Consider the following 24,522-nt stretch of genomic DNA (forward strand, 5'->3'; position numbering starts at 1 on the left):
TCCCTCCCTCCCTCCCTCCCTTCCTTCCTTCCTTCCTTCCTTCTTTCCTTCCCTCCTCCCTTCCTTCTCTTCTCTCCTACTCCCTCCTTTTTTCTAGGTGAGAGGGGATTTGGTCAGACTTGGTCAGCATGGGAAGTAAAGTAGACCAGAATGAGGATAGAAGGACAGAATATAGTTTCAATTAAGTCCTCTGAGTCCTGTGGGCTATGTGGGTGTGTTAGTTGGAACAGCCCGCCCTAGGTCATGCTAGTTTTAAAAAAACAACAACCCAGAAGCTTGCTGTAACAAAGGCTTATTCTCATATATCCTACTTGTTGTTCACAGGTCAGCTGGGGGCTCTGCTCAGTGTTGACATCGCTCCAGGATCCCGATCAATAGAGAAGCCACCATGATTATCGCAGGTTTTCAAAGCAGAGGGAAAGAGAGCTCTGCCAGTTAAATCCTTCAGCTTAAACCTGACACTTGGTAAACTCCACTTCTAACTCATGGACCAGAATGATCACACAGTCCCCAGCCAATCACAGTGGGGCCAGGGAGTGCGATCCTACTCTGTGCTAAACAGGTGGGGAGTTAGTTAGAAATAATTGGTTGACAGCACTAATGAGTTTAAGAGGCTCCATGGTCCCAAGCCCACTTGTCATGAACTTTCCTCGGCCTGTGGCCACCGGCTACTCAATTGTCAAATATTTGCTGAGGGTCTGTTCTCAGTCTATCCCTGGGCTGGGTTTTGGGGGTACAAAGGTGAATATACCACGGTCCCTGCCTTCAAAGACCTTAAGGACTTATGCGGCAGGCAGACAAGTAAGTAAGCAATTAGGACTCATCGGTGTAGGTGCTTTGATGAATAAATGCAGGTACTGTGGGGACATAAGACTCACACTGAGAAGTCTGGGTGATGCTTCAGTGGACCCTGAGGATTAAAGAGTGAGGCAGAAGGAGAAAGGGAAGGGCATTTCAAGCAGAGGCAGTGGGCACACAAAGACCCAGAAGCAAGGTGCTTTCAGAGAAAAATATGGCTGCTGTGTACGGTCTGGAATACAATTGGTAAGGGATGGCATTGGGTGGGCAGAGCCAGGTCGCAGCAGGCCTTGTCTGCCGTTCTAGACTGTGGACTTTATCCTACGAGCAGCAAGAAGCCGTCAGGGGCTTGGGCTACATTTTTAAAACAACCTATTGGCTGTTGTGTGGAAAAAAAAAGTCACTAAGATGGAGTTACAAGACTGGAGTCAGGGTTAGTGGTCAGAAGGTGGAGGCAGGCTGTACCTCAGGTGAGAGACACTGGTGTCCTGATCCAGCTGCTAGCATGGGGGTGGATGACAATAGACAGGAGTGGGTGCTTTTAAGCCGCCCATCAAGTGGACAGGGGTGGTTGACCAGTTGGATAGGGTGAGCGTAGTATGCAAGAAGGACTAGAACTTGTGTTATATTTTGTTTCTCTGCAAGTCTGCTCTGTGATGTCTGCTTTCATTATTTTCTAGAACAAGGCAGGGCACACAACTATCCTTCAGTCTGTCAGTATTTCTATTTGCTGGCTGTGTTGTAGACACAGAGAACTCAACACAAATGAAGCCCAGCCCAGGCCTGGAGCCGCTCACGGTCTCGAGATGGGTTTTCCATCTGGCCATGCTGAGGTGGGGCTGGGCTGGCTAGAGGGGGGGAGAAGGACTCCAGACTTCTCTCACACAAGAGCTACCCAACTTCACTTACTCCGGCTCCACCTTCTCAAAACCCACCAAATCCATATCCCACTCCTACTGTTGTTACTTAATACCTTTATTTAAACCAGCTCACTTTAATGCTTATGTGCCTACTTTAGCCTCTTCTGAGCAAAATATCTGTAGACCATATATATTTGGATATGTTAGTGATATTTCCTCTAACACACATTAAAATAAAATAAAGCAAAACAAAATTTAAAAATAAAATGTAAAATATGTCCAAGTGCCACCAGAAAACATCTTGTAACCACGTCTGAGAAACACTGTTCTGTAAAGAAGGACTAGATCGGTCCAAAGTTGTGGGTTTTTTCCAGGTCTGATCCCTAGGTGGCCAAATGACCGCCTTCATCATTTTTATACTCAAATCCTTTTAGGAAAGATATAGGCCCTGACCTCCGCTTTTGTCCAAGTTCTTTTTTTTCCATCTACCCAAGGGTTCAGACATTCAACGATACTTTTTTTTTTTTTTGTATTTTTCCGAAGTGAGAAGTAGGGAGGCAGAGACAGATTTTCGCATGCACCCAACTGGGATCCACTCGGCATGCCCACCAGGGGGCGATGCTCTGCTCATCAGGGGCGTTGCTCCTTTGTGGCCAGAGCCATTCTAGCGCCTGAGGTGGAGGCTATGGAGCTGTCCTCAGTGTCCAGGCCAACTTTGCTCCAATGGAGCCTTGGCTGTGGGAGGGGAAGAGAGAGATGGAGAGGAAGGAGAGGGATAAGGGTGAGGAAGCAGATGGGCGCTTCTCCTGTGTCCCCTGACTGGGAATTGAACCCAGGACTTATACATGCCAGGCGGATGCTGTACCACTAAGCCAACCAGCCAGGATTCAACAATACATTTGTCAAAAGTTTCTTGTGGACCAGACTCGCTCTAGAAGCCCATGGTGGGCACCCATGGCTACTTCCTTGCTGTTAAATTCTATTAGGCAATGTTGGGTCAGGGTAGTTGCTGAAGTTTCGTGAACTGCTAATTACCTGACCCTCCCTGCTCAGGCTGGGAAGCATCATTCAGGTGCAGGTGTGCCTGTGCTGGCCATGGGCTGGGGGAAGGCACTTGGTATAAAATGCAAAGGATCACTGACGAATATGGCATGCTCTCGGGGGATCCCCAACTGCTGGACATGTGCCTTTTACTCTCTGAAGCAGGCAGAGACACTCAGCAAGGTCACTTCCTGTTTCTCTATCAAAGGTCTCCCCAGGAAGGGGACGGTGAGGAGGACAGCTGGCTCAGGTTGACTTCCCTCCCTCTCATCAACCCCCGGGACATCCACCTCCCCCCAGTTTCAGGAGACACCCCGAGGAAGATGAATCGGGCTGTTGCCTCTGAGCAGAAGGGGACTCAGAGCCCATGCCTCGCCCCAAAGCAAGGCACTGCCTGGGGCCTGCGTCTTGGAGAGTGCTGGCTTCACCGCTCTGACAGCATGAACGATGTTTGGTTTTGTTCCCAGTGCTGTTATCATTTATCACCCTCTTGTAGGAGCTGGCACCTTCCTCCTGCGCCCCTTCCTTCTCCCTCTCTCCCAACCCCACCTCCGCTCCAACCTCCCCTTTCCGCCTGTCCCCCGCCACTGAGGGGAGCCCTTTCCTATTTACCCTAGATGAAACTCCCATATAGGTTCCCAGAACCCCAAGAGACGCCTCAATTGAGTGAAACATTTGCTGAGCAAGTAAGTCCTCAGCAAAGTGATGTGTTTGGGGCTTTGGGTGGTAACACGTAAGTAAGATAAGATCCTGACCTCAAGGACCCTGATTTCTAGCAGGGAATAGCTGTGAATCCCAGGCAGCCAAACCCAGGCACGCTCAGAGCACGAGGTAGCAGAGCCGCAGGTTCAGGACGTCTGGGAACGTCGGCGCTGATGGCCTCTGGGAGAGCAGAGGCAGCCGCACGGCGGATGGTGGAAGACAGAAGGCGTGGATAAACAGTGAGTGGTGAGGGAGACAATGAGAACATCAGTACCATCAGCGGGGGAAAAAAATGACCAAGAAAACAGAGATGAAGTCATAGCTGGAAAAGAAGCCATGGTATTTGAGCTGGTTTGAAGGTGAAAGGGGAGGGGCCCGTGGGATGGGGAGGTTGAAGGTCAGAGACAGGAAATGCTTGCTGGAGCGAGGCCCAGTGGCGGCCAGTGAGGCAGTCGAGACAGGGAAGGTCCGGCTGTGGACGGGGAAGGTCTGGCTGTGGATGGGAGTAAAACACATCAAGTTTCAAGAACAAAGGAAAGGAAGAAATGGGTGTGTGACTACAAGGAGACACTTGGCTCCATCTTCTTAGTGAATCAGGAGGTGAGGTCACCTGCTAGAGTATGGAATTGGCATAGGACCATAAGAATACTGGAATTTGGAATGTCCACTGAGGATAATATAAAGGTATAAAATAAAATTTCTGCCCTGGCAGGATAGCTCAGTTGGTTAGAGCATCATCCTGAAACACCGAGGTTGCCGGTTCAATCCCAGGTCAGGGCACATACAGGAACAAGATGTTCCTGTCTTTCTTCCTCTCCATTCTGCTCTCACTAAAATCAATTAGAAAGATAAAATTTCTTGCTGAGGTCGCCGGTTCGAAACCCTGGGCTTGCCTGGTCAAGGCACATATGGGAGTTGATGCTTCCAGCTCCTCCCCCCCTTCTCTCTCTCTGTCTCTCTCTCCTCTCTCTCCTTCTCTGTCTCTCTCTCTTTCCCTCTCTCTCTCTCCTCTCTAAAAATGAAAAAAAAAAAAAAAAAAGATAAAATTTCTGACAAATAAAAGAGCTGTCTAACCTTAAGGCCCCTGCTGAGATTCAGCTCACTCCGAAGCAGGACCTTTGCATATGCCAGATCTTCTATTTGCATGGTTAGCATTTTCTCATCTTTCAGATCTTGGCTTAAATGTCACTTCTTCAGAGTGGCTCTCCCCAGTAATCCCAGCCAAAGTAGGTTCCCTCCCCACCCCGTGATTCTCCATCTCAGCTTCTTTATTCCTCGCACTTGTAATGATTTTATTAGCTGCTTCTTTTAAAAAGAAAATCTGTCTAATCCAACTAATATGTAAGCCGCAGGGGACCAGGGACCACACCTGTCTTGTTTATGATGGTGTTCCATGTCTGGCACTGTGTCAGATAATTGGTGGGTGAGTACAGGAATGAATATTGAAGAGTGTGTGTTTGTAACGGAGCTAACGGCTAGGCTGAGCAGTTACCCCAGGGTTGAGGGTCGCAGACAGAGGCTAAGACGGAGTTGGGAGTGCAAGAAGTTTCTTAGGGTGGGAGGTGCGAGATGGGGGGTGGGGGTCACCTGCGGAAGGTAAAGGAAAGGAAGCGAGATCTCGGTGTGTGGCCCAGAGGCAGAGCTAGACAGGAGGTGGGGCGGGCAGAACTGAAAGGAAGGCAGAGGTGGTGACCAAATGTGTGAAATAAATAAGTAAAGGAAACTGTCCAGGTGGAGGATTGCCAGATTTAGCAAATGAAAATATAGGACACCCAGTTAGGTTTGAATTTCAGAGGAACAACATACAAATTCCTTGCCTCTCTGAAATTCAAATTTAACTGGGCATCTTGGGTTTCATCTGGAAATCCTACCAGGATGTTAAGTTTTTGTCACTGAAAGTACTGTATACCAGCCGAGTCAGGAACACCCCTTGGAGGGCGAGGGTATGGGGGGTGATTGAGGTAAGAGATGGAGGACTGGAGTTTAAGAGCCCCACCCCACCCCCAGCCAGGCATTCAGTTTCCCCAGTTCCCTGGGGCAGAGTGTTCAGGCAAGGACATCCTGCCTGCTCCCCAGAAGGATTTAATTCACTGTCCCTGAGAGCTCTGTCCTTCAGTGGCCTGCGTCAGCCCGCATCTTACACCTCACATCCAAGAGCAGCTAGCCCAGGAGGGGTGGTGCTGCAGGTGGCTGAGCTCATGCCTACCCCTGGCACAGATGTGGACCCAGCAACCCTCTGGGGGGGGGGTCTGGGCTCCCTCCCCCACCTCCCCTCATCAGCCCCCTCCCTGGGGGGCGCGCTGTCACCACCCCTACTTGGTTACCTTGGCCTGCCATCACCACACACAGTCGATTAGGGGTATGCAAGTGACTTACAGGGGCTGCTCTTCCCCAGGGTCGGCATTTGCATAGGGTGATGGATGCTAAGATGTCATCTAAACACGTCTGCACTTTGCATTTTAAACAAAGCAATTTCCAGAGGAAGCTGAGGGCGCTTTGTCTCCTTCCTCGGGGAACATTCTCTCTGAGTCAAAGTCTCTTTCCCTTTGGCACTTCCCACCACATCTGCCCCAGATCCCTCTTCTCTACTGGCCTCCCGCTCACTCCACCACCCCTCCCCACCCCACCCTCCTGGTAGTGAGCCCAGTTTGCCCGGGGTCGGGGCGGGCAGGGATCACCAGCCCCTTCTTCTGTGCGGGACACTGGACCCCTCCCCTTGCTCCCCCTGCAGGAGACCTGTGACTAGGAGAGGAATGTTAGCCAGAACCAGCCACCTAGGAGACATGGTTAGAGGGACACAAAATACCTGCTTCAGACAGCCCTGTCCCCTCCACCCCCCAAGGTACAAGCCAAGGCTACCCCTGAGATCCTCAATGTTTTGTCTGAGGCAAAGAATTTCTTTTAACTTCTGATCTCTGATATCATACAGCTGTGACTTTTATTTTTTTTCTTTTATTTTTATTTTTATTTTTTCTTGTATTTTTCTGAAGCTGGAAATGGGAAGGCAGTCAGACAGACTCCCGCATGTGCCCAACCGGGATCCACCAGCATGCCCACCAGGGGGCGATGCTCTGCCCATCTGGGGCGTTGCTCTGTTGCAACCAGAGCCACTCTAGCACCTGAGGCAGAGGCCATGGAGCCATCCTCAGCGCCCGGGCCAACTCTGCTCCAATGGAGCCTTGGCTGCGGGAGGGGAAGAGAGAGACAGAGAGGAAGGAGAGGAGGAGGGGTGGAGAAGCAGATGGGCACTTTTCCTGTGTGCCCTGGCTGGGAATCGAACCCCGGACTCCTGCACGCCAGGCCGACGCTCTACCACTGAGCCAACCGGCCAGGGCCAGCTGTGACTTTTAATCAGTGTAGGACTTCCCCCCAGGGATCTTTAGGATGATGATAAAATGTCATCATAATATTGCCCCATAATGTTAGGCTATTTCTTTTTCTTTTTTTCTCTAGAGACAAGCGGGAAGGAATAAGGTAGGCAGTCCCTAGAATTCCGTTACCAGAAATGTGGTCTGAAGGCCAGTGCCATCATCCCAGCCCATTGCTTACCAAGGGCATGGCTTTGGTTTAAGTCACTTAACCACCAAAGTGGCATAGCAGTACCCCCTCCAGAGGCCTCACTGTGACAGTGCATGTCAACTGCAGGGCACAGCAAATGCTTGTCCATGTTCCCTTCTTCTTCTCTGCCAGTCCATCTGCAAATGTTAGTGAGCCAGTCTGGATGGGCAGCCAGCTGTCCCTGGCCGGGGTGGGAGCAGCTCTGTGAGGCCATGGGCTTCTTTGCAGTGGAGGAGGGTGGGGGAAAGGAATGGACATTGTTGAGTGCCTACTATGTGTCTGGCCCTTTAAAGGCTAGTACGAAAAATGGCATGGCAGTTAAGTAAAGAGAGTTTAATTGAACTCCTACAGATTTGGACTCAAAGGCTTTGTGATCTTAAGCAAGTTGATTAACCTTTCTGAGCTTTAGTCTTCCATAAAAACGCAGGCAGTAGCAATGACATCAAACATTCATTGGGAGGAATGACAGGGATATGTGTGAAACATCTCCGATGTAGCTAGCAGCCCACTGAAAGAACCTGTTAGCGTATTTTCATTGTGCAGATGGGAAGGGAGGTGCCTGTAAGGGCGGAGCAGGAGTTTCTGAGCCTGGGCCAGTTGGGATCCACAACTCGTGCCTCACCCTGGCACCGTTCCCTGGGGGACAGAAAGCCTGGCCCACTGTCTCTAGCTGGAAGAGACAAATCTGACCATGTCCCTCCCCTGCTTAAAACTCTGCCAGGCCAGTGGGGGAGAGCATCGTCCCAAAGCACAGGGGTTGCCTGTTTGATCCCCAGTCAGGGCACACACAGGAATGGATCGATGTTCCTGTCTCTGTCTCTCTTTGTCCCTCCCTTCCTTTCTTTCTAAAATCAACAAATAAATTTTAAAAAATTATAAAAAACAAAACCTGCCAAGTTTCCCACTTGTTCTGGGATAGACAGCAACGTCCTCATCAAGGGTGGCCAAGCCCTGTGCCATCCGGCCCCTCTGACTTCCATCCTCCTCTTCCTCTCCTCTGCTGCCAGCCAACCAATCAGACGGTCTTCCTGCAGTTCCGTGAGCCAGCCTGGAGCACACCAGCCTCTCTGGGTCTCCCTCTGCGCTCCTGGGCTGCTCGCATTCTTCCTGGATCATCCTCCAGCCTCACCGTGGCTTCCTCCACGCCCTCCTACAGGGCTCCGCCTCCCCCTGCGCCAGCAGCCTGGTTTCCTCGCACAGCCACCCCCATCTAAAAGCCAGGTTGGTTCCCCTATTACACATTCCCGTGTGCTGCTGAAAGTCTGTCTAGGGCAGTGGTCGGCAAACTGCGGCTCAGAGCCACACGCGGCTCTTTGGCCTCTTGAGTGTGGCTCTTTACACAAAATACTACGTGCGGGCGCTACCTCAATAAGGAATGGACTTACCTATATAGTTTAAGTTGAAATAATTTGGCTCTCAAAAGAAATTTCAATTGTTGAACTGTTGATATTTGGCTCTGTTGACTAATGAGTTTGCCGACCACTCGTCTAAGACACCCTCGTAAACTGCTAGTTTGATGTCTATCTTCTTTGCTCAGCTGGGAGCCCCCACCGCACCCCCAATCTGACCCCCGTGCCAGGCGATGAATGCAAGAGTAAAGAGGGCGGGCCAGGTGATATCAATTAGGACAACAAGGGCTAACTGAGGGGAGAGGGCACACCTGGACCAGAAAGGGTTTGCCTTTCTCAGTATTTACTGAAATAAGACTTAAAACAACCGCCAGCCTTCGAGGCTGGAGGTGGGTCCCTGCAGGGTACGTCCTGGTTCTGAGGGCACTACAGTCCCCTTGCATGCCAAAGCCTCAGACCAGGTACGGGACAGCTGTCTGGGATTCCAGGTGGTGTCTGTTCCTTGGGGCAGAGTGATTTTACAACAGAGACGAAATGAAATATACAAGGTGGTGAGGTGTCCTCCACTGTCCCCGCGCCCTTCGCTAGCAAAGGGACTTTGTTACTGGGTCAGCTGCTGATGTTCCAGTTTGTGCAGGAAAGTGGAAAGCTGCTCAGAGGCTGAGCTGGTCTGGAAAGAGCTGAGTCTGGGAGAGGGGGCTGAGGAAGCGTGCCCGCGGGGCTTGAGTTGGGGAGAGCTTGGGGCGCTATGGGGGTGCCCAAGAGAGGATTTCAGGAGCAGCTGCTGCGTGGGGAGAGAGGCGTGAAGAAAGCAGTTTCTGATGAAGTTGGGCTGTGCGTTAATAATTGAACAGCCCACCCTTGATATTGACACTGCTCAGGGTCAAGACTTGGGTCACATTTAGTTCTTCTGTGGTTGGCTGGACTCGTGTCTTTGGCAGTGAGTGACTGGGCATTGGATGTGGCACTAGGGCTGTATGAGGGGGCTTGAGGCGGCGGACAGGGTGGCAGTGCAGTCATGTGGCTGGTGGGCCGTCCCTGAGCCAGCTGTGGAGACTGGCTAGCACCCTCCCTTGTGTTGGCCCCCATTGTAGCCTTGCTCCAAGCTTGATCATGGGGGGCAGTCACGTCTGCCCATGGGAGGAGGGGAGAAGAGGCTCTGGTTGTCCCTCTTCTCCACAGGGGAGCTGGGAGACACTCCTCAGGACTGAGTGCAAGCCCCAGTGCCTTAGCTTTGCCACGAGGCCGCTGCCAAAGGGAGCTTTGTGCAGATGTACTGGGCGTTTGGGCTGGCAAGGGAGGGGTGTCTACAGAGATGAGACCAATTTCCTGGACAAAGTAAATAGGAAAAAAGGTCCCTAACAGAGTCATATCAAGCCCCCCCCCCCACCTCATCCTGTAAAGAAGGCAGGCTCTGGAGTTTGAATGGCTGAGCCCATTCCAGGCTAGGGAAGGAGTAAGAAAAACATAGATGGAGCACAAAATCCAGAGGTTCAGAAAGAAGCTCAGATCTCTCCCACAGTTGTAGGAAGGGATTTTTCACTCTCTCCCCATGATGTGACATAAAAAGGTGGAAGCCCTCTTGTGCCATGGAGGAGTCTAGCTTGAGGACAAAGCAACAGACAGAAGAGGGCAGAACAGAGAGACTCAGAGTAGAATCATAGCCCTGTTGAGTTTGTGAGCCCCTGGATCACGCCCTGCCTGAAGTCCGCCCCATTCCTGAACGTCACATATATCCAAGGCAACAAACCCCGTAAGCTAGGATAAGCTGGGGCCTCTCACTAGCAGCAAAAGTCATCCTGACACAGTCCCTTCGGTTTCTCTCTGGCCCTACCCTCTGCTTCTCACTGGTCCTGAGTGTCGTGGTGCACGAGGGATCTCTGTGCAGTCAGATCATGTGCACGTGTACAGATACATTTCAAAGTCCTAAGGCAATGAAGTGTTTTTAGTTCTTATACATCTGATGTTCCATCTCTCTGACATTAGTGAAAATAACAGAGTGCCCCACCATGAATATTAAAAGCATAAAAAGTAGCACAGGGTTTCTCAGACCTGCATCCTACATACTTCTCAAGTTGCCTTCCTGAGTTTTGCTGCCTAATAGCCTTGAATGCTCAGGGAACTTAGGCCCAGCTGGTTCTCCCCACGGTCCTCCTAGCCTCAGCCGGAGACCCGGAGCAGCTGTCCCAGGGACAGCTAGCCCAGAAGACAGCGAAGAAATTCTCCAACAGGCCGTTCCTTATTTATTACATTCCAGATACATGGGACCAGGACTGGAGAATCCTAGGGCGCTCATTTACATGGGGGGGTTCTCTGGGGGACACATAGAGGAGCAAACACGTACAGGGCGTGGTGCAATGAGGGGCTGCCGTTTCAAAAAATATACACATCTTAAGCCATTCCAGCCACATCATCATCATTAGAAAATAAAGCAATCTTTCCACATAGTGCTCTTTGGTGCCGTCCCGTGGGCACGAACCTGTCTTCTTCGTGCGTGCAGATTCCAGCCCCGCCGAGGGCTTGCCATGGCCTCCCACCACGCCCGACACGTTTACTGGGTTCTGAAAGTGTACCCCGGGACACAGTTGATGTTTCCCGCATGCAAACACTGGGGGCCACCATCCAGGTGCACGTGTGACAAAACCAGTCTGGAGCTCCAGCAAGGGCGGGGACACGGGGACCAAACAAAACCCAGCCAATACCACCTTCTCCGTGGTTGGATTTGTACATTTTATTTCTTGGTTCATTTCAATGACCTGCATCATGAGAATACAACTGAGAAGGGCTATTTCCGCTTTACAGACGTCCGGGAAAAGGTTTGGGGGGGTCAATTTGTGTTTTATCCTGTGGGGAGGGCAGGGCATCCTAAACTCTCCTCACTTCACCATCCCCACTAAGCAAGGGTCACCCTCTTCCCGGGGAGATCTCAAGAGCTGGTGAGACTTCCAACCAAGAGGTTGGCCCCTGAACCTGTTCTCTGAGGAGCAGTGTCTCCATCAAGCAGGCGCCAGGGCCTTTCCCACTGGACGGGGCCCCCGCTGTTGCTGATGCACTTCTTGTTTAAGTGTAAAAGCACCGGCAGTGCCCACCTCACTGGCCCCAAGCTATCAGACCACCATGCCCTCTGTGCTAGGAAGGGGCTCTACTGCCAGGGCACAGGCAGAAGCACCGGACGCGGCGAGGCCAAGCTGCCCTGTGTCCAGAACGCCCACCCACTCCAGGCCAGCTGTACCGCTAGCCAGGGATGCTTCTCTGGGGAAGATGCACTGCGAGGGCTGGCTGGGCACCAGCCCTGCTCTGCCTCAGTATGGTCCTCATGCTGGAGCAGGAGGCGACAGTGCAGAGCCGGTGCCCAGGTGATGAGATGCCACCTCAAGCACACAGCACAGAGAGAGGCACACCCATCCTCCCACTGAGTTCTCCAGGTCAGACCTCAGGGCTCAGCCCCTAACAGAGAAGTGAGACTTGGGCTTTGGCCCCGCCTCCTCGATGCTGAGGTGCCTGTGTGTCCACCCAGCCCAGGGACAATGGGGACCGCACAGGGCTAGGGGTGGAGCATCCTGGACCGTAATTCCAATGCTGACTGTCAAGTGACTGTGGCCTTGGATTCCTCACGGCCAGGGGGGAATGGAGGGGAGCACAGGTCACTGCTGTGTGAGGTCCCTGGGAACCCTGGGCGTTTCCTGTGTGAGGACTCAGCCCCTCTGTAGCTGCTGGGTTTTAGCCACCCCTCCTTCCTGGAGAATCGGTGCCTTTGGGTGGAGAGACAGAGGTGGAACCAGCAGCAGCTGCTCACCTTAGAAAAACGGAGGCCACGGAAGAGGACACCGGGCCTCCTGGTGTCCTAGTGACGGGTGGGTGGGATCTGTCTGCCTCTAGATGATGAGAGGTTGGGTTAGAACGAGTATGAACTCCCCAGAATAATGTCCCAGGTGGGGTGGCTCTGATGGTGCCCGCTTTAGAAGGCAGCTCCTTGGAAGGGCATCTTCCATCCCACTTGGCACCCTTCCGTCCTCGGGAGATCCTCTGAGCTGCTCTCAGCCACCTGTGTGCACCAGACGGGTGTTCAGAGCTGTCCCTTCCCCCAAGTGGGTTATAACAGACCCCCATGGCTATTCAGTGACCGACTGTCCCCATTTCCCCAGATTGAGGGATTTCCTGGAACACAAGACTCTCAGTGCTAAAACATCCTGAGCAAACTAGGGTGGTTTGTTACCCTGCACAGCAGCGAGGAGGCTGGGGTGGTCCCGCCAGAGAGCCGGACCCTCGCAGCGTGCCACACCTCCTTAGTGAAAGGGTGGCGGGAGCCACCCCTCCTGTGACACTGGTTCAGTCAGCCCTCTGGAATGCAGGGAGGGGGCATGTGGTGTCCACTGCCCCTGGAACCAAGATGGACCAGAGAGGCTGGTGACCTCCCCCGAGCACCCTGCCTTCAGGTTTCCGCCCCTGCTTCTCTCTGCCGCTGGGCTTCTCTGTGCTCAGCAAAGAGCGGTTTGGGCCTCTCCCCATCCTGCCCAGTGCTCCCAGGACTGCCGGCCGAGAACTGGAGAGCCCAGAGTGCCCTTGGATGGGGCCGGGGTCGGCACACCCCTCACTTCCCACAGACCACCTGCTCCGGACCTGCCCTGAAGGTTGACAGTGGGGGGAGGAAGAAGCGAGGAGAAAGGGGGCTCTTGGGTGAGCCAGCACCATTCCAGCTACAGCTACAGGCCCTGGTCATTGACGGGTTGAAGCACGGTGGGAGTGAGCTCAGAGGTGGGGCAGGAAGTAGCAGGGAGGCTCCTGGAGGGGGAGAGGATGGGCAGGTGGGGTGCCCAGGAAAATGCATGAGTTCTAGCAGCAGCTCTCCTGCCAGAGTCCCCACTGGGAGCCCCCTCTGGGAGCTGGGAGATGCAGAACCAGGGGAAGTGTGGAGGGAGGGGCCGGCTGGCCTGTGGGGCCCCAGGGACCTCAGAGCAGGCAGGGCCTCTGGAGAAAGTACCTGCATCTGAGGAAGGAGCCCCTCCCGAGTGTGCGGAGTGCTGGGCGCTAGCGCTGCCCACCAGGCTGGGGGTGGCGTGGAGGGGGTGTGGGCAGGGGCAGGAAGTGTCTGAGCTGCCTTTCCATAGTGTGGTGGGCAGAGGGGGCCCTTCCTCAGTGGTCTCCAGTCTCAGGGAGGTCAGCCCTGGCCCAGGCCTCAGCACTGCCCGTGGAGGAGGAAAAACATAACAAAGGAAAAGCCGGTTACAGATGAGCCCATGTCCTGCCCTCCCATCCCCGGTCCCCGCCCCGCAGCACTCAGGACTCTGCACACAGCCGGGGGGCAAGAAGCCCCCATGGGACTGCTCATGGCCATGACTCAGGGCTTGCAGGTCGAGGCTGGTGGCTGTGGAGGTCTCTGCGTCGGGCCATCCGTTTGTCTGTCTACAGGCGGGAGTCGGTCTGTGCGCGGGCCGTCAGACCTTGGCCTCCAGCATCTCCAGGAAGAGTTTGTGCATGGGCACCTTGCCCTGCAGTTTGACGCTGTAGAAGTGCTGCACGGCCTTGGCGGCCGTCTGCCTCAGCAGGGGCAGCGTCAGCAGCAGCTGGCCCGTCCTCCGCGGCTCCGCGTGGCGCTGGCTCAGCTCGTAGTCCTGCAGCGCCTCGTGCAGCAGGTCCTGCAGCTTCTGGACCGCCTCCAGATCCTCGATGTACATGGAATCTGTGGGCACAGAGTGAGCGTCAGGCGCCCTGGGGGGAGAGCTGCCGCGGGCCGGGGGGCCGCCACCGGCCCCTTGGGCTCCACCTTGGACCCTCCAAGTCCTCACGCTAGAGAGGAAAACCAAGGCTCTGAGAAGTTGGGCTGCCAGTCTGAGGTCACAGAGGCCAATGACAGTTAGGGGTTGGACCCAGGGAGAGATTTCTATCTCTGGAGGACGTTTCTTGAGAAACACCCAAGAGACAGACGCAGAGACCCTGAAGGGCTTGAATGTGAGCAGAGCAGACCTGTAACTGTTCTGCAGGTGCCAGGTGCACTCCTGGCGCCAGGCTGGTGGAGGTGGCATCCTGCGTCCCTCACATGCTAGCTGTGTGACTTTAGGCAAGTTTTTTAACTTCTCTGTGCCCCTTTTCTTTACTTGTGAGATAAAAAAATAACCACACCTACCTCAAGATGCCAAATGAGTTAATACAGGTTAAGGCAGGGGCAGTCAACCTTTTTATACCTACCGCCCACTTTTGTATCTCTGTTAGTAGCAAAATTTTCTAAACGCCCACTGGTTCCACAGTAATGGTGATTTATAAAGTCGGGAAGTAACTTTACTTTGTAAAATTTATAAAGCAGAGTTACAGCAAGTTAAAGCATATAATAATAATTACTTACCAAGTACTTTATGTCGGATTTTCGCTGTTTGGCAGAATACATCTTTATAAAACAACTTACTATAGTTAAACCTATCTTTTTATTTATACTTTGGTTGCTCTGCTACTGCCCACCATGAAAGCTGGAACGCCCACTAGTGGGCGGTAGGGACCAGGTTGACTACCACTGGGTTAAGGGCTTAAAACAGTACAAAATGTCCAGCTGGTGGTATCAACACCACCATCATGACCATTATCATTATTATCACCACCACCACCATTACTATCATTACTATCACCACCATCATGACCGTCACCATCATCACGACCATCACCAACACCACCACCACCACCACCACCATCACTACTGCTGCTCCTGCTACTGCCTGGCACCAACTCAAGCCTTTAGTGCAATCGCTAACCTTACAAAATGCTGGATACAGAATACAGACACGAATACAGAGGCTAAGCTCTGAGTCTGGGTGCCCTGTGGTAGGGACCATGGCGGGTCCTGAGCAGGGCTGGACACATGGGGTACAGTGATAAATGTAGCCGGTGGAAGGCTTTGCAATCTAAAATTCTGGAGAGGGCTTTGGACTCCGGTCATGAATTGGGGGTTCAAACAAAATTTACCTAAATCTCAGCAGGGCAAGTGGTACCTGCTGATAGCTGGGTTACAGTTAGGTCTGAGCTGAAGCAAAGGCAACCCATTCCCTGGCCTTGGGGAAAATAACCAGCCTCAAATATCCTGAGCCGCCACCCTGAAGCGCAACGCCCACCCGATGCCTGACAAAGGCAGGAGGGGGAGGGGGATGTGAATCCAGTGAGCCGGAAGCTCTGAGCGGGTCTCCAAGGGAGGCGGGGCAAGTTTCCCAGGTCACTCAAGGAGCAGGGCAAGTCCTCCGCAGGTGGGGTTGGTTTAGATACTAGACTGTCCAGGGCAGCTACACCAACCAGCTGACGTTGATGACTGCCCCCTGACCTTTCGGGTCCACAGGCAGCCTGTGCCTTCCAGGCCCCTGCCGCTTTCTTTTGGGAGGATAGCAGTGGGGTGAGGTAGATAAGACTCTGGGGTCTTAGATGCTTTGAGACTTTGGCCAAGTTACTTTGACTCTCTAAGACTCTTTGCTGGTCTGTAAAATGGAGCAAACAAGACTGCATACCTCATAGTGGGGGTGAGGGTTAACTGAAATCTATTACCAAGCACCGATAAATATTATCATTATTGTGATAATAACAAGCTGGGAGCAAGGGTGAGTGCCCTTGCAGGCTGGGATGTTACTGGCCCCATACCCAAGACCCACATTTTTCTGCTCCTTGTTACGAAAGCAGTGAGGATTCCTCCTTTGCTAGTGCAGAGGAAGCATGGGTCCGTTACTACTCTCCCAACTGCTCCCAGAGCTTGTACTTAAGATGCTCTGGTCCCTCGAAGGCTGGGATTGGGCCATCCAGACTCCCTGACCCCTGCCAGCTTCCTCTCCCCATCCCCCACCCTCCCCAAGGAGACCAAAATTGGCAGCTGCCTTCGACCAAAAATGAAATAAAATAACATTGCAAGATTAATTTCTTTGCAATCCATCAGCGCGTCTGTATCGATGGCATTGATAAACTGTTAATTACAAAATCAATGGCTATGATTTTTTCCTGCTGTCAGGGAGCCGTGGAGAGGGCTGGGACACAGGGTGAGAGTCGGCCAGCGGCTCCCGTGGGGACGCCGTGGTTTGGGGCCACAGCCTGACTCTGATGCGCTTCTCCCTTCTGCCCAGTGCCAGCGCCCTGAGCCACATCTGAGTGGTGCTGCTCCATTCACACGACCTCAGCAGTGGCCGCACAGTGGCCCTTGGGGCTGCCATCAGGTCCACGGAAATGATCTCCCGGCCCCGTTGCTCCTCCAGCTAACACACTCTGTCTGCCTGGGTGACTTTCTTACCTCGCTGCTGGGGACAGGTCATTATCCACCCCCTCCCCCCATCTTTCATGGCTCCCTACACTGACCCTATTACAACCCAACCCCTTCACAGCCCAGGAGGCTCTATGACTCAAAACTGCTTTTCTGGCCTAAGCCCCAACGGGCCCGTTCTCTCCCCATTTCTGCCCGCAGCGGGTTGCTCCACTCTGCAGCCAGGGCCCTGAGCGTCACAAACTCCTTCTCCACCTTGAGCTTCCTGTACCTGCACAGAAACAGCAGGATGGCTAGGCCAATGCCACCGGGGCAAGATGTCCAGGTTCCTGAAACGTCATCTCACATGACCACGTGTGTACTTAGGCAAAGCTTGATGCTGGCGGAAGCTCCTGATGGGCTCGTCACCAAACCACCATTGGTCCTCGGGTGCTGTGTTGTGTGAGCGCCTGTCTGTGAGTGTATGTATACTTGCACGTGTGCATGTGTGAGTAACTGTGAGTGTGTGTGCATGTCTGTAAGTGTTGAGATCAAGGTGAGAGCAGCTGGCCGGGCTGAAGAGCCCTCTGAAAGCCCTTGCAGTGTAGTGTTGTGGGGTGGCGTGAGGGTGACAGGTGAATGGCCTCCCCACCTCCGCTCAACTCCCAGCTGGGGAAGGCTTGAGCTCAGGTCTGCTGTGAAGTGGTCAGGAGAGTCCCAAGTCGAGGACGTGCCCTCCGAGGCATGCCGGCTCTGCTGTCTCACTGGGGTCAGCTCCCTTCCTGTGCCCATCCAAACTCCCAGCCCCTCTGCAATGCTGCTTAAGCTGCTGCCCTCCAAGTAGCGAGCCCAGGGGAATGTAAGGGGGTGACACCACTCAGTGTGATACGGGACGATGGAGAGCTGGCATTATGCATTTGTCAAAACCTCTAGACCCTAGGATGCAAAGAAAACACCCTGATGAGGACTACAGACTTCTGTTAATAATAATGTATCAATATTGGTTCATTAATTGTAACAGATTACCACACTAATGCAAGATAAGATGTTAATAGGGGAAACTGTGCACTGGGGCAGAAGGCTATAGGGAACTCTACCTACCCTCTGCTTATTCTGTCGATCTAAATCTTCACCAAAAGCCCTACTAGCATTAGCGTTCTCCAACAAAACATACATTACAGTTTGGGGATCTTAAGATATAAATGGACTCTATAGATCCATGCAAAATTTTAATGATTATTTTAAAAAGGGATTTGAACTAAAACATAAATGCTTCCCTCTTTGTATTAGGTCAGGTTCCCAGAAGCAGAGGCTGAGATGGAGGTTTGGATGCATGGGGTTTACAGAGGGCTCACTTTTAGGAGAGAGGAGGAGGGGAAGAGGGGGGTGGGTCAGGGTGAGGGGGGAGCCCACAAGGTAAGGATGAGGCCTGGGCTTCCAACTGATCGCACCCTGCCTGGGGGTCAGCCTTTTGTTCCCCTGCCTGGGTCCACCATTGGCTAAAGGTGACGGGGTGAGTGGAGTAGGTCACCCTCCTGGCAAAGCAGATGAGGGCGAGTTTCTGGCGAAGGGGCAGCTGTGAGCGGTCAGCAGTAAACTCAGCAGCCGGGGCCTGCAGGCACTAACCGGGAAAGGGCGTCTGTCGGGCCTCAGCAGTGTCCTCTGTAGTCTCTATGAAGCCATTTGTTAGGGGGACACACTGACCCGGTTCGCCAGGGCGTCAGGTTTCCTGGGATGCAGGACTTTCAGGAAAAGTACAACAGTATCAAGCAAACCAGGTGGGTGCCCTGTTTCTACCGTCTCCTTCTGGGAGCCAGCTCTCCCTCTTCTGCAGGCTGATCACACTTTGTTTCCTCTAATATTAATAATAATGATAACAATTAGTATTTACTGAACACTTCCTCCAGGACAACCACTGGGCTACGTGCTTTATCTTTAGTCGATCATTTCATTTGAAAGTGCTTAGAGGAGGTACTGGGATATCTCCATTTTACACTCAAGGATAGAGCTGAGGAAGACTGCCATCCGGCCCAAGGTCCCACTGCGACCAAGTATCAGCTAGAATGGGAACCTGGGTCCATCTGACCCAGACTTGAGCAACTCCTCAAGTTTATGTGCCGTGCTGCAGCAGAAGTGCATGTGTGCGTGCTGACACTCTGTCTTAGGACAAGGACCGTGCCTTTCTCTTCCTCCTCCTACATCCTGGCACAGTTCCCTGCTTAGGGTGGGTGCCAAGTGTGGACACCGATTATATATAAGCTCATTCCCCTATGCCAGCTCTTCTTCTCAGAAGTCTAGCCAGAAGCTGGTGGAAGGTAAGGAAATGGAGTGAGGCCTCCTTTTGAACACCAGACTAAACAACTCAGTTGGGAAGGATTTCTCTCTTGGGCCCAGGCAAGTTGATTGTGAGATTCTAGGAACAGGCGTGAGCTCAGGTTGATTTTGGAATCACAGGACCTTGGTTTGACTCCTAGCTCTGTGTGACTCTGGACAATTTGCTTCGCCTTTCTAAGCCTCGGTTTCCACATTGGTCAAATAGGGTTAAAATAATAAGAACTTTGCTCATGGATTGTTTGTAAGAACAAAATAAGTTCGTAGCTAATTTACTTAACAGGTTGAGTACTTACTATGGGGCAGGTATATATTGTAAGCATAACATAATTATATACAAGTAAATCCCTCTCATAGTCTTGTGGGGTAGGGACTGTTTATTGTTCCCATTTGACTGATGAAGAAACTGAGGCACAGAGTGACTCAATCTGCCCATGTGGAAGAAGCAGGATTTGACTCCTAGTCAGAACTTTAGAGCTGGCTCTAAAATCTGTGTACTTAACTAGTGTGCCAGTCTGGAGAGTAAGGGTCCAGCACAGTGCCCTGCTGGTCAGGGCTCAGGAAATACTCGACCTATGCTGGCCTTTGTCACCACCCTTTTTTTTTTTTGTATTTTTCTGAAGCTGGAAACGGGGAGAGACAGACAGACTCCTGCATGCGCCCACCGGGATCCACCCGGCACGCCCACCAGGGGCGACGCTCTGCCCACCAGGGGGCGATGCTCTGCCCTTCCGGGGCGTCACTCTGCGGCGACCAGAGCCACTCTAGCGCCTGGGGCAGAGGCCAAGGAGCCATCCCCAGCGCCCGGGCCATCTTTGCTCCAATGGAGCCTTGGCTGCGGGAGGGGAAGAGAGAGACAGAGAGGAAGGAGGGGGAGGTGGAGAAGCAAATGGGCGCTTCTCCTATGTGCCCTGGCCGGGAATCGAACCTGGGTCCCCCGCATGCCAGGCCGACGCTCTACCGCTGAGCCAACCGGCCAGGGCTGTCACCATCCTTTTAACCCCAGACCACTCATTGCACAATCTTGTGTGACAAGAAGCTCCAGCATCTTCCCACCGCCCTATTCACAGGCCTCCCCAGGCCTGAGACGTCTCACAGCTCCTCCCATGGGTCCCACACCGCAATCACCTGAGTTGGCCAGGGCCAGGGCCTTGAGCGTCACAAACTCTTCCTTCTCCACCTTGAGCTTCTTGTACCTGCGCACCAGCTGCAGGATGGCCCGGTAGAGCTCCAGGAGCCCCGCGAGGCGGGAATGCTCCTCGTCCATGATGTAGTCCTCCGCATACACCAGCTTGTCGTCGTAGGGCAGCGAGCGGTACACGATGCCCAGGATGAGGATCTCCATCCAGGCGCTCTGCAGCAGGCTCATCTGGTCCCCCAGGGAGAGGTTGGAGAAGCCTGCAGGAGAGGGGGCGGGGAGGGCAGCATGGTCAGGGGCATGGGCCAGGGCCTCCCCGGGGAGAAGCAGGCGGACTGGCTGGTGGGCCGGATGGGGCGGGGTCCAGGTTCTTCCGGATCCTGCCCCTCCCCCGCACCTCCAGGACTCGTCATCCTGCCCTTGGTGAATGAGTCAGACATAGATTTCATGGAAAAGACATAACAAGAGCTCAGTCAATGTTGACATTTGTTATCATCATTATTACTGTTAGTTCTATGGTATTTTCAAATGTCTGGAGAGGCTTTTTGATTAATTAAATGCATTTGTAATTTAAGGAGTTATTGAATTCATAGTAGAATTAGGAGGTGCAGTACAGGGTCCCCTACAGTCTGGGGAGTTTCCAGGCTTCCCTCTCTGCTCAAGCCAGGGAAGGTTGGGTGTTTTAAAGTGATGCCTGACCCTCAGTGCAGAGGCTCAGCTGTGCAGAGACCTAGGGCTCCAACCAGGACTGAGGACTCAGCTGTTTCTGGCCAGTGACCCCCCAGTGACCACAGCCTGAGGCTACAAAATGCTCAGAAGTCCCCAGGGTCAGAGGACACTTTGTCATGGGGCAGCCTGTCCTCCCAGTGGTCAGACACCTGCTGCCCGGGTCATTACTCTCTGCTGAACGGTGACCCAGCAGCCCTGCATCCGGTGAGCCTGGAATCATGGGAGCTCCCCATCCCTGCTGGCAAGGAGGCTGACTCCGGAGTGAAAGAAGGCTGGGCATAGGGATGGCTCCAGAATTCTGTCGTGTCCAATGTGTTCTAAAGATTGCCTGGGCTTGAATCCGACTCCTCATTTACTAGCTGTAGGCTGACCTTGGGAAAGCGGTGCGGCTTCTCCAAACCTCAGCTTCCTCATCTGTGAAATGAGTATAAAAGTAGTGCCTGCTTCAGAGCATTGCTCTGGGGTCCCAATCAGCCAATGATTACAGGACATACAACATAGTTACAGAGCTCTTACTATTATTAACGCCTTCATCTGCAAAATGAGCACATTATATGTGTTTAACTTGTGCAGAGTCAATTAACATCTTGAAATACAAGGAGGGAAAGGAAGAAACAAAGGAGAGAGAAAACTGATTTTCGAACAGTTGGTCACTAAACACAAATGGTAACTTCAGAGTTTGGTCCAATACTGACTATGCCAGATGTATCGAGAAGGCAAAACACCCACAAAGCCACCTGTTTGTAGGATTGTCACTTCATTTGCGGACCTAGAACCTAACCCCGCCTGGATGCAGCAGGCGCCATGAGCAGGCGGAAGATGGGGGGTGATGTGGAAGCCCTGAGCACCGGGACCCGCACACCCTGGCGCTCAGCAAACCCGAGCCAGGCGGCGGTGATGGTTGCACTTGTTACTGCTGTTACCGATGAGGTTAGCATGCTAGTGGCGCGACTCTCTTCTCCCCTTTGGACTGGAGCCTGGGGTGGTCCCGAGCTTCTGGACTTGCCCGTCGCTCTGGGCTTCCATGGAGTCTATCCCACCCTCATCTGCCGTCCTGTCTCTAAAAACTGCAGTCCTTCCCTGTTTGCCAACCCGTGCATGAGTATTGTTAACCTGTAGGGAGCACTCCTAGGGCCATTAACCTGTAGGGGGCGCTCCTAGGGCCATTAACCTGTAGGGAGCACTCCTAGGGCCATTAACCTGTAGGGGGCGCTCCTAGGGCCCGAGCCCCCTCTACTTGGCAGGCGGCCCTTTCCCCGTGGACACCGTCTTTGCCCAAAGCCACAGTCCTGGGCCTGATCTGCACAACCCAGGCCGTGGGTGAGCACCTGGCTGCCGGCCTCTGGGCTGGCCGACAAAAGAGCTGGATCAATGACACTGGCGACACAGGCAAGCCTGGATCGCTGCGCTTCCCCAGGGGACAGGCTGTGGCACCGAGGGTCAGGTGTGTGTGTGTTGTCCGGACCCCAGTGTGGGAGGTGGCGTGTGACTTCCCGTGGTGGCGGGGAGAGCCGGGAGGTAATAAAAGATAGATAGAAATGGACATCCAATTTCCCTTATCGGGCTTCTGAGCAAGAGAGGCCTTGGGCGACATTAATTAACAGATACCAATCAGCCAGCCCATGAGGGTGTGTGTATGTAGGGAAGTGTGGGACTGCGCTGAGGGAGGGGGCCTAGAGCAGACATAATGGGAGGAAAGGTGTAGGAGGTGGATGGGGCGAAATTAATAGACACTTGAATTGGGAGGTGGCAGAGAGGGAGGGTGAGGTAAGATCTAGGCTTCTGGGAACAGGGAGAAAAGACCCCAGTGAGGTTAATCACGCAGGCGTGATCACAAGAAAACTGTGAACAGCAGGCTTCTGCCTCTTCATTCACCTAGCCAGCATTTACTGAGCACCTACTAAGTGCCAGGCGCTGTGCGAGGCACTGGGAGCAGGATGGCAAACTCCGACTTTAAGAGCTCACGGTCAGGACATACCACGTGCCACACGTCACCATGAAGTAATGATTATAAGAAGAGCTATGCCAAGATGGAGGGCTCTGAGAAGACTCAGTGGGAGAATGTGGCCCAAATGAGTCCGGGCGGGGGCTTTGGGACTGAGCTCTGCGGGGTGGCGAGGGCGCCTCTGACAGCATGCCCCTCGGTGCCGCATGCCCTGTGCCAAGCTCCTTGTTATCTTCCCGTCCCCACCGCCAAGCACCCGTCTCGGTGCAAAGAAGGTACGCCACAGACCTTCAAGTCACAGAGGAGGGAATGGACAAATGCCACTTGGCCTTGACTCCCAGGTGATGAAAAAATGCGACAAAATAACTTGGCTAGCCCCTCTTAGTCCTTTAGACATGGAGTGGGGAGTTAGCTGCCTTTGAATCAGAGACAGGCCTGACCTCTGGGGAGAGGGGTGGCAGGTGGGGGAAGGAAAGGTGACAATTCCCAGGAGGGTTTTGTGCCACCGTCAGAGGACACACCCATGAGGCCTGTGTCCAAACCCCCCTGCGAGGCTGGCTGAATAGAGGATACGGCCGCGGACTTCGCTCCTCCTCCCTGAGCATCTTCAAAAGGACCTGGAAATAGCTTGGCAAATCCAAATGCACCCTGCAAGGTGCTGGACAGTGTACACAGCTGCGTCATTCTGTGCAAGGAAGGCGGGAATGCTTGACCTTTTCTAATACTTGAAAAAAGAAATACGAGGAGGAAGAAGGAGAAATAAAAACTGTTACCTCTAGGAGAAAAACGGGGGAGGGGATAGGGATGGAAAAGAGGCTTCTGTGTATACGCTTTTGTCTATTTTTGGCTTTCGAGCCTGTTCGTGTTTAAGCTGTCCAACAATAAAATTAAATCAAGCACAAAGGGAAAGGGATGCTCCCTTTCACTCAGCAATTGCGCAGCTAGGAGTTTCTCCTAGAAAGAGAAGTATGCCGAAAGACACAAAGATAAGTGTACAAAGGTATTTGTTGGATCAGTTTGAAATGGCCCAAAGCCGGAAACAACCTAAATGTAACCAGCGTAATACATGCAATCACTATATAAATGTGACTATTAGTTAAATGAATGGCACATTAGAAGCCACTAGAAAGGAGGAGAGAGACCGTGTGTGGATGTGGAAGATCTCAGGAGCCCAACGGGGGTGTAAGTGTGAAGGGCATGGAGTCCAGTCAGACTGTCCGTTAGAATCCCGGCTTTGCTGACTGCTGCCTGTCTAGCTCTCTGTGCCTCAGTTTCTTCATTAGTAACCTAGGTATAATAACAGTACTGACTTTATGGGGTTGTTTGAATTAAACGAGCTAAAGTGTGGAACAATTAGAGCACTGCTGAGCATGTGGTTAAGTGCCACTCACACACACACACACACACACACACACACACACACACACACACACACAGGCTGTACATCTACAAGAAACTCCCAGAGGGATGCACAAGAAAGATGAGAGATTTGGAACCCATATTTTCGATCTCTGTCACATCCAACAACTTGACTAGAAGCACATATTCTTGCTTTTATTTAAGCTCAAACAAAAGGGGCTACGCCATTCCTCCCTGCCCGTCGGCAGCGCACACTCACTCCTACTTTCTAGTGCTGGGATCTGTCTTCTCCTCCATGAAGTTATTAGCAATTCTGGGACCAGGCCCAGAGGGGGCTGCTGGGAGAGGCTGAGTGTGGCCGTGCCCCTGGGAGTGCAGCCCTGTCCCTGTGCCTGGCTGACCCCATGGCACTGGCCCCTTGAGGGTCTGCCCAAGCTGGCTGCCCACTGGCCCTGTCTCCCCAGGTCTCCCACCTTGAGCTCTGCTGCCCCCCAGAAAGTTGCTTTATCTGCACC

General features: G+C 52.9%; 1 protein-coding gene across 3 annotated transcripts in view; it reads right to left on the reverse strand.

Moving 5' to 3' along the window:
• Positions 1-10,528: 10,528 nt before the first annotated feature.
• ESRRB (estrogen related receptor beta) overlaps positions 10,529-24,522 on the reverse strand; it is a 180,340-nt gene continuing 166,346 nt past the window's right edge. For all 3 annotated transcript variants that reach the window (XM_066342537.1, XM_066342535.1, XM_066342536.1), the window contains exons 6-7: positions 19,965-20,234; positions 10,529-13,988 (exon numbers count right to left, since the gene is read on the reverse strand). In XM_066342537.1, the coding sequence (XP_066198634.1) occupies positions 13,744-13,988; positions 19,965-20,234 (515 nt within the window). In that variant the 3' untranslated portion in view covers positions 10,529-13,743. The remainder of the gene's footprint in view (positions 13,989-19,964; positions 20,235-24,522) is intronic.

The sequence above is a fragment of the Saccopteryx leptura genome, chromosome 6, assembly GCF_036850995.1.
Source record: "Saccopteryx leptura isolate mSacLep1 chromosome 6, mSacLep1_pri_phased_curated, whole genome shotgun sequence".
Classification (NCBI taxonomy): Eukaryota; Metazoa; Chordata; class Mammalia; order Chiroptera; family Emballonuridae; genus Saccopteryx; species Saccopteryx leptura.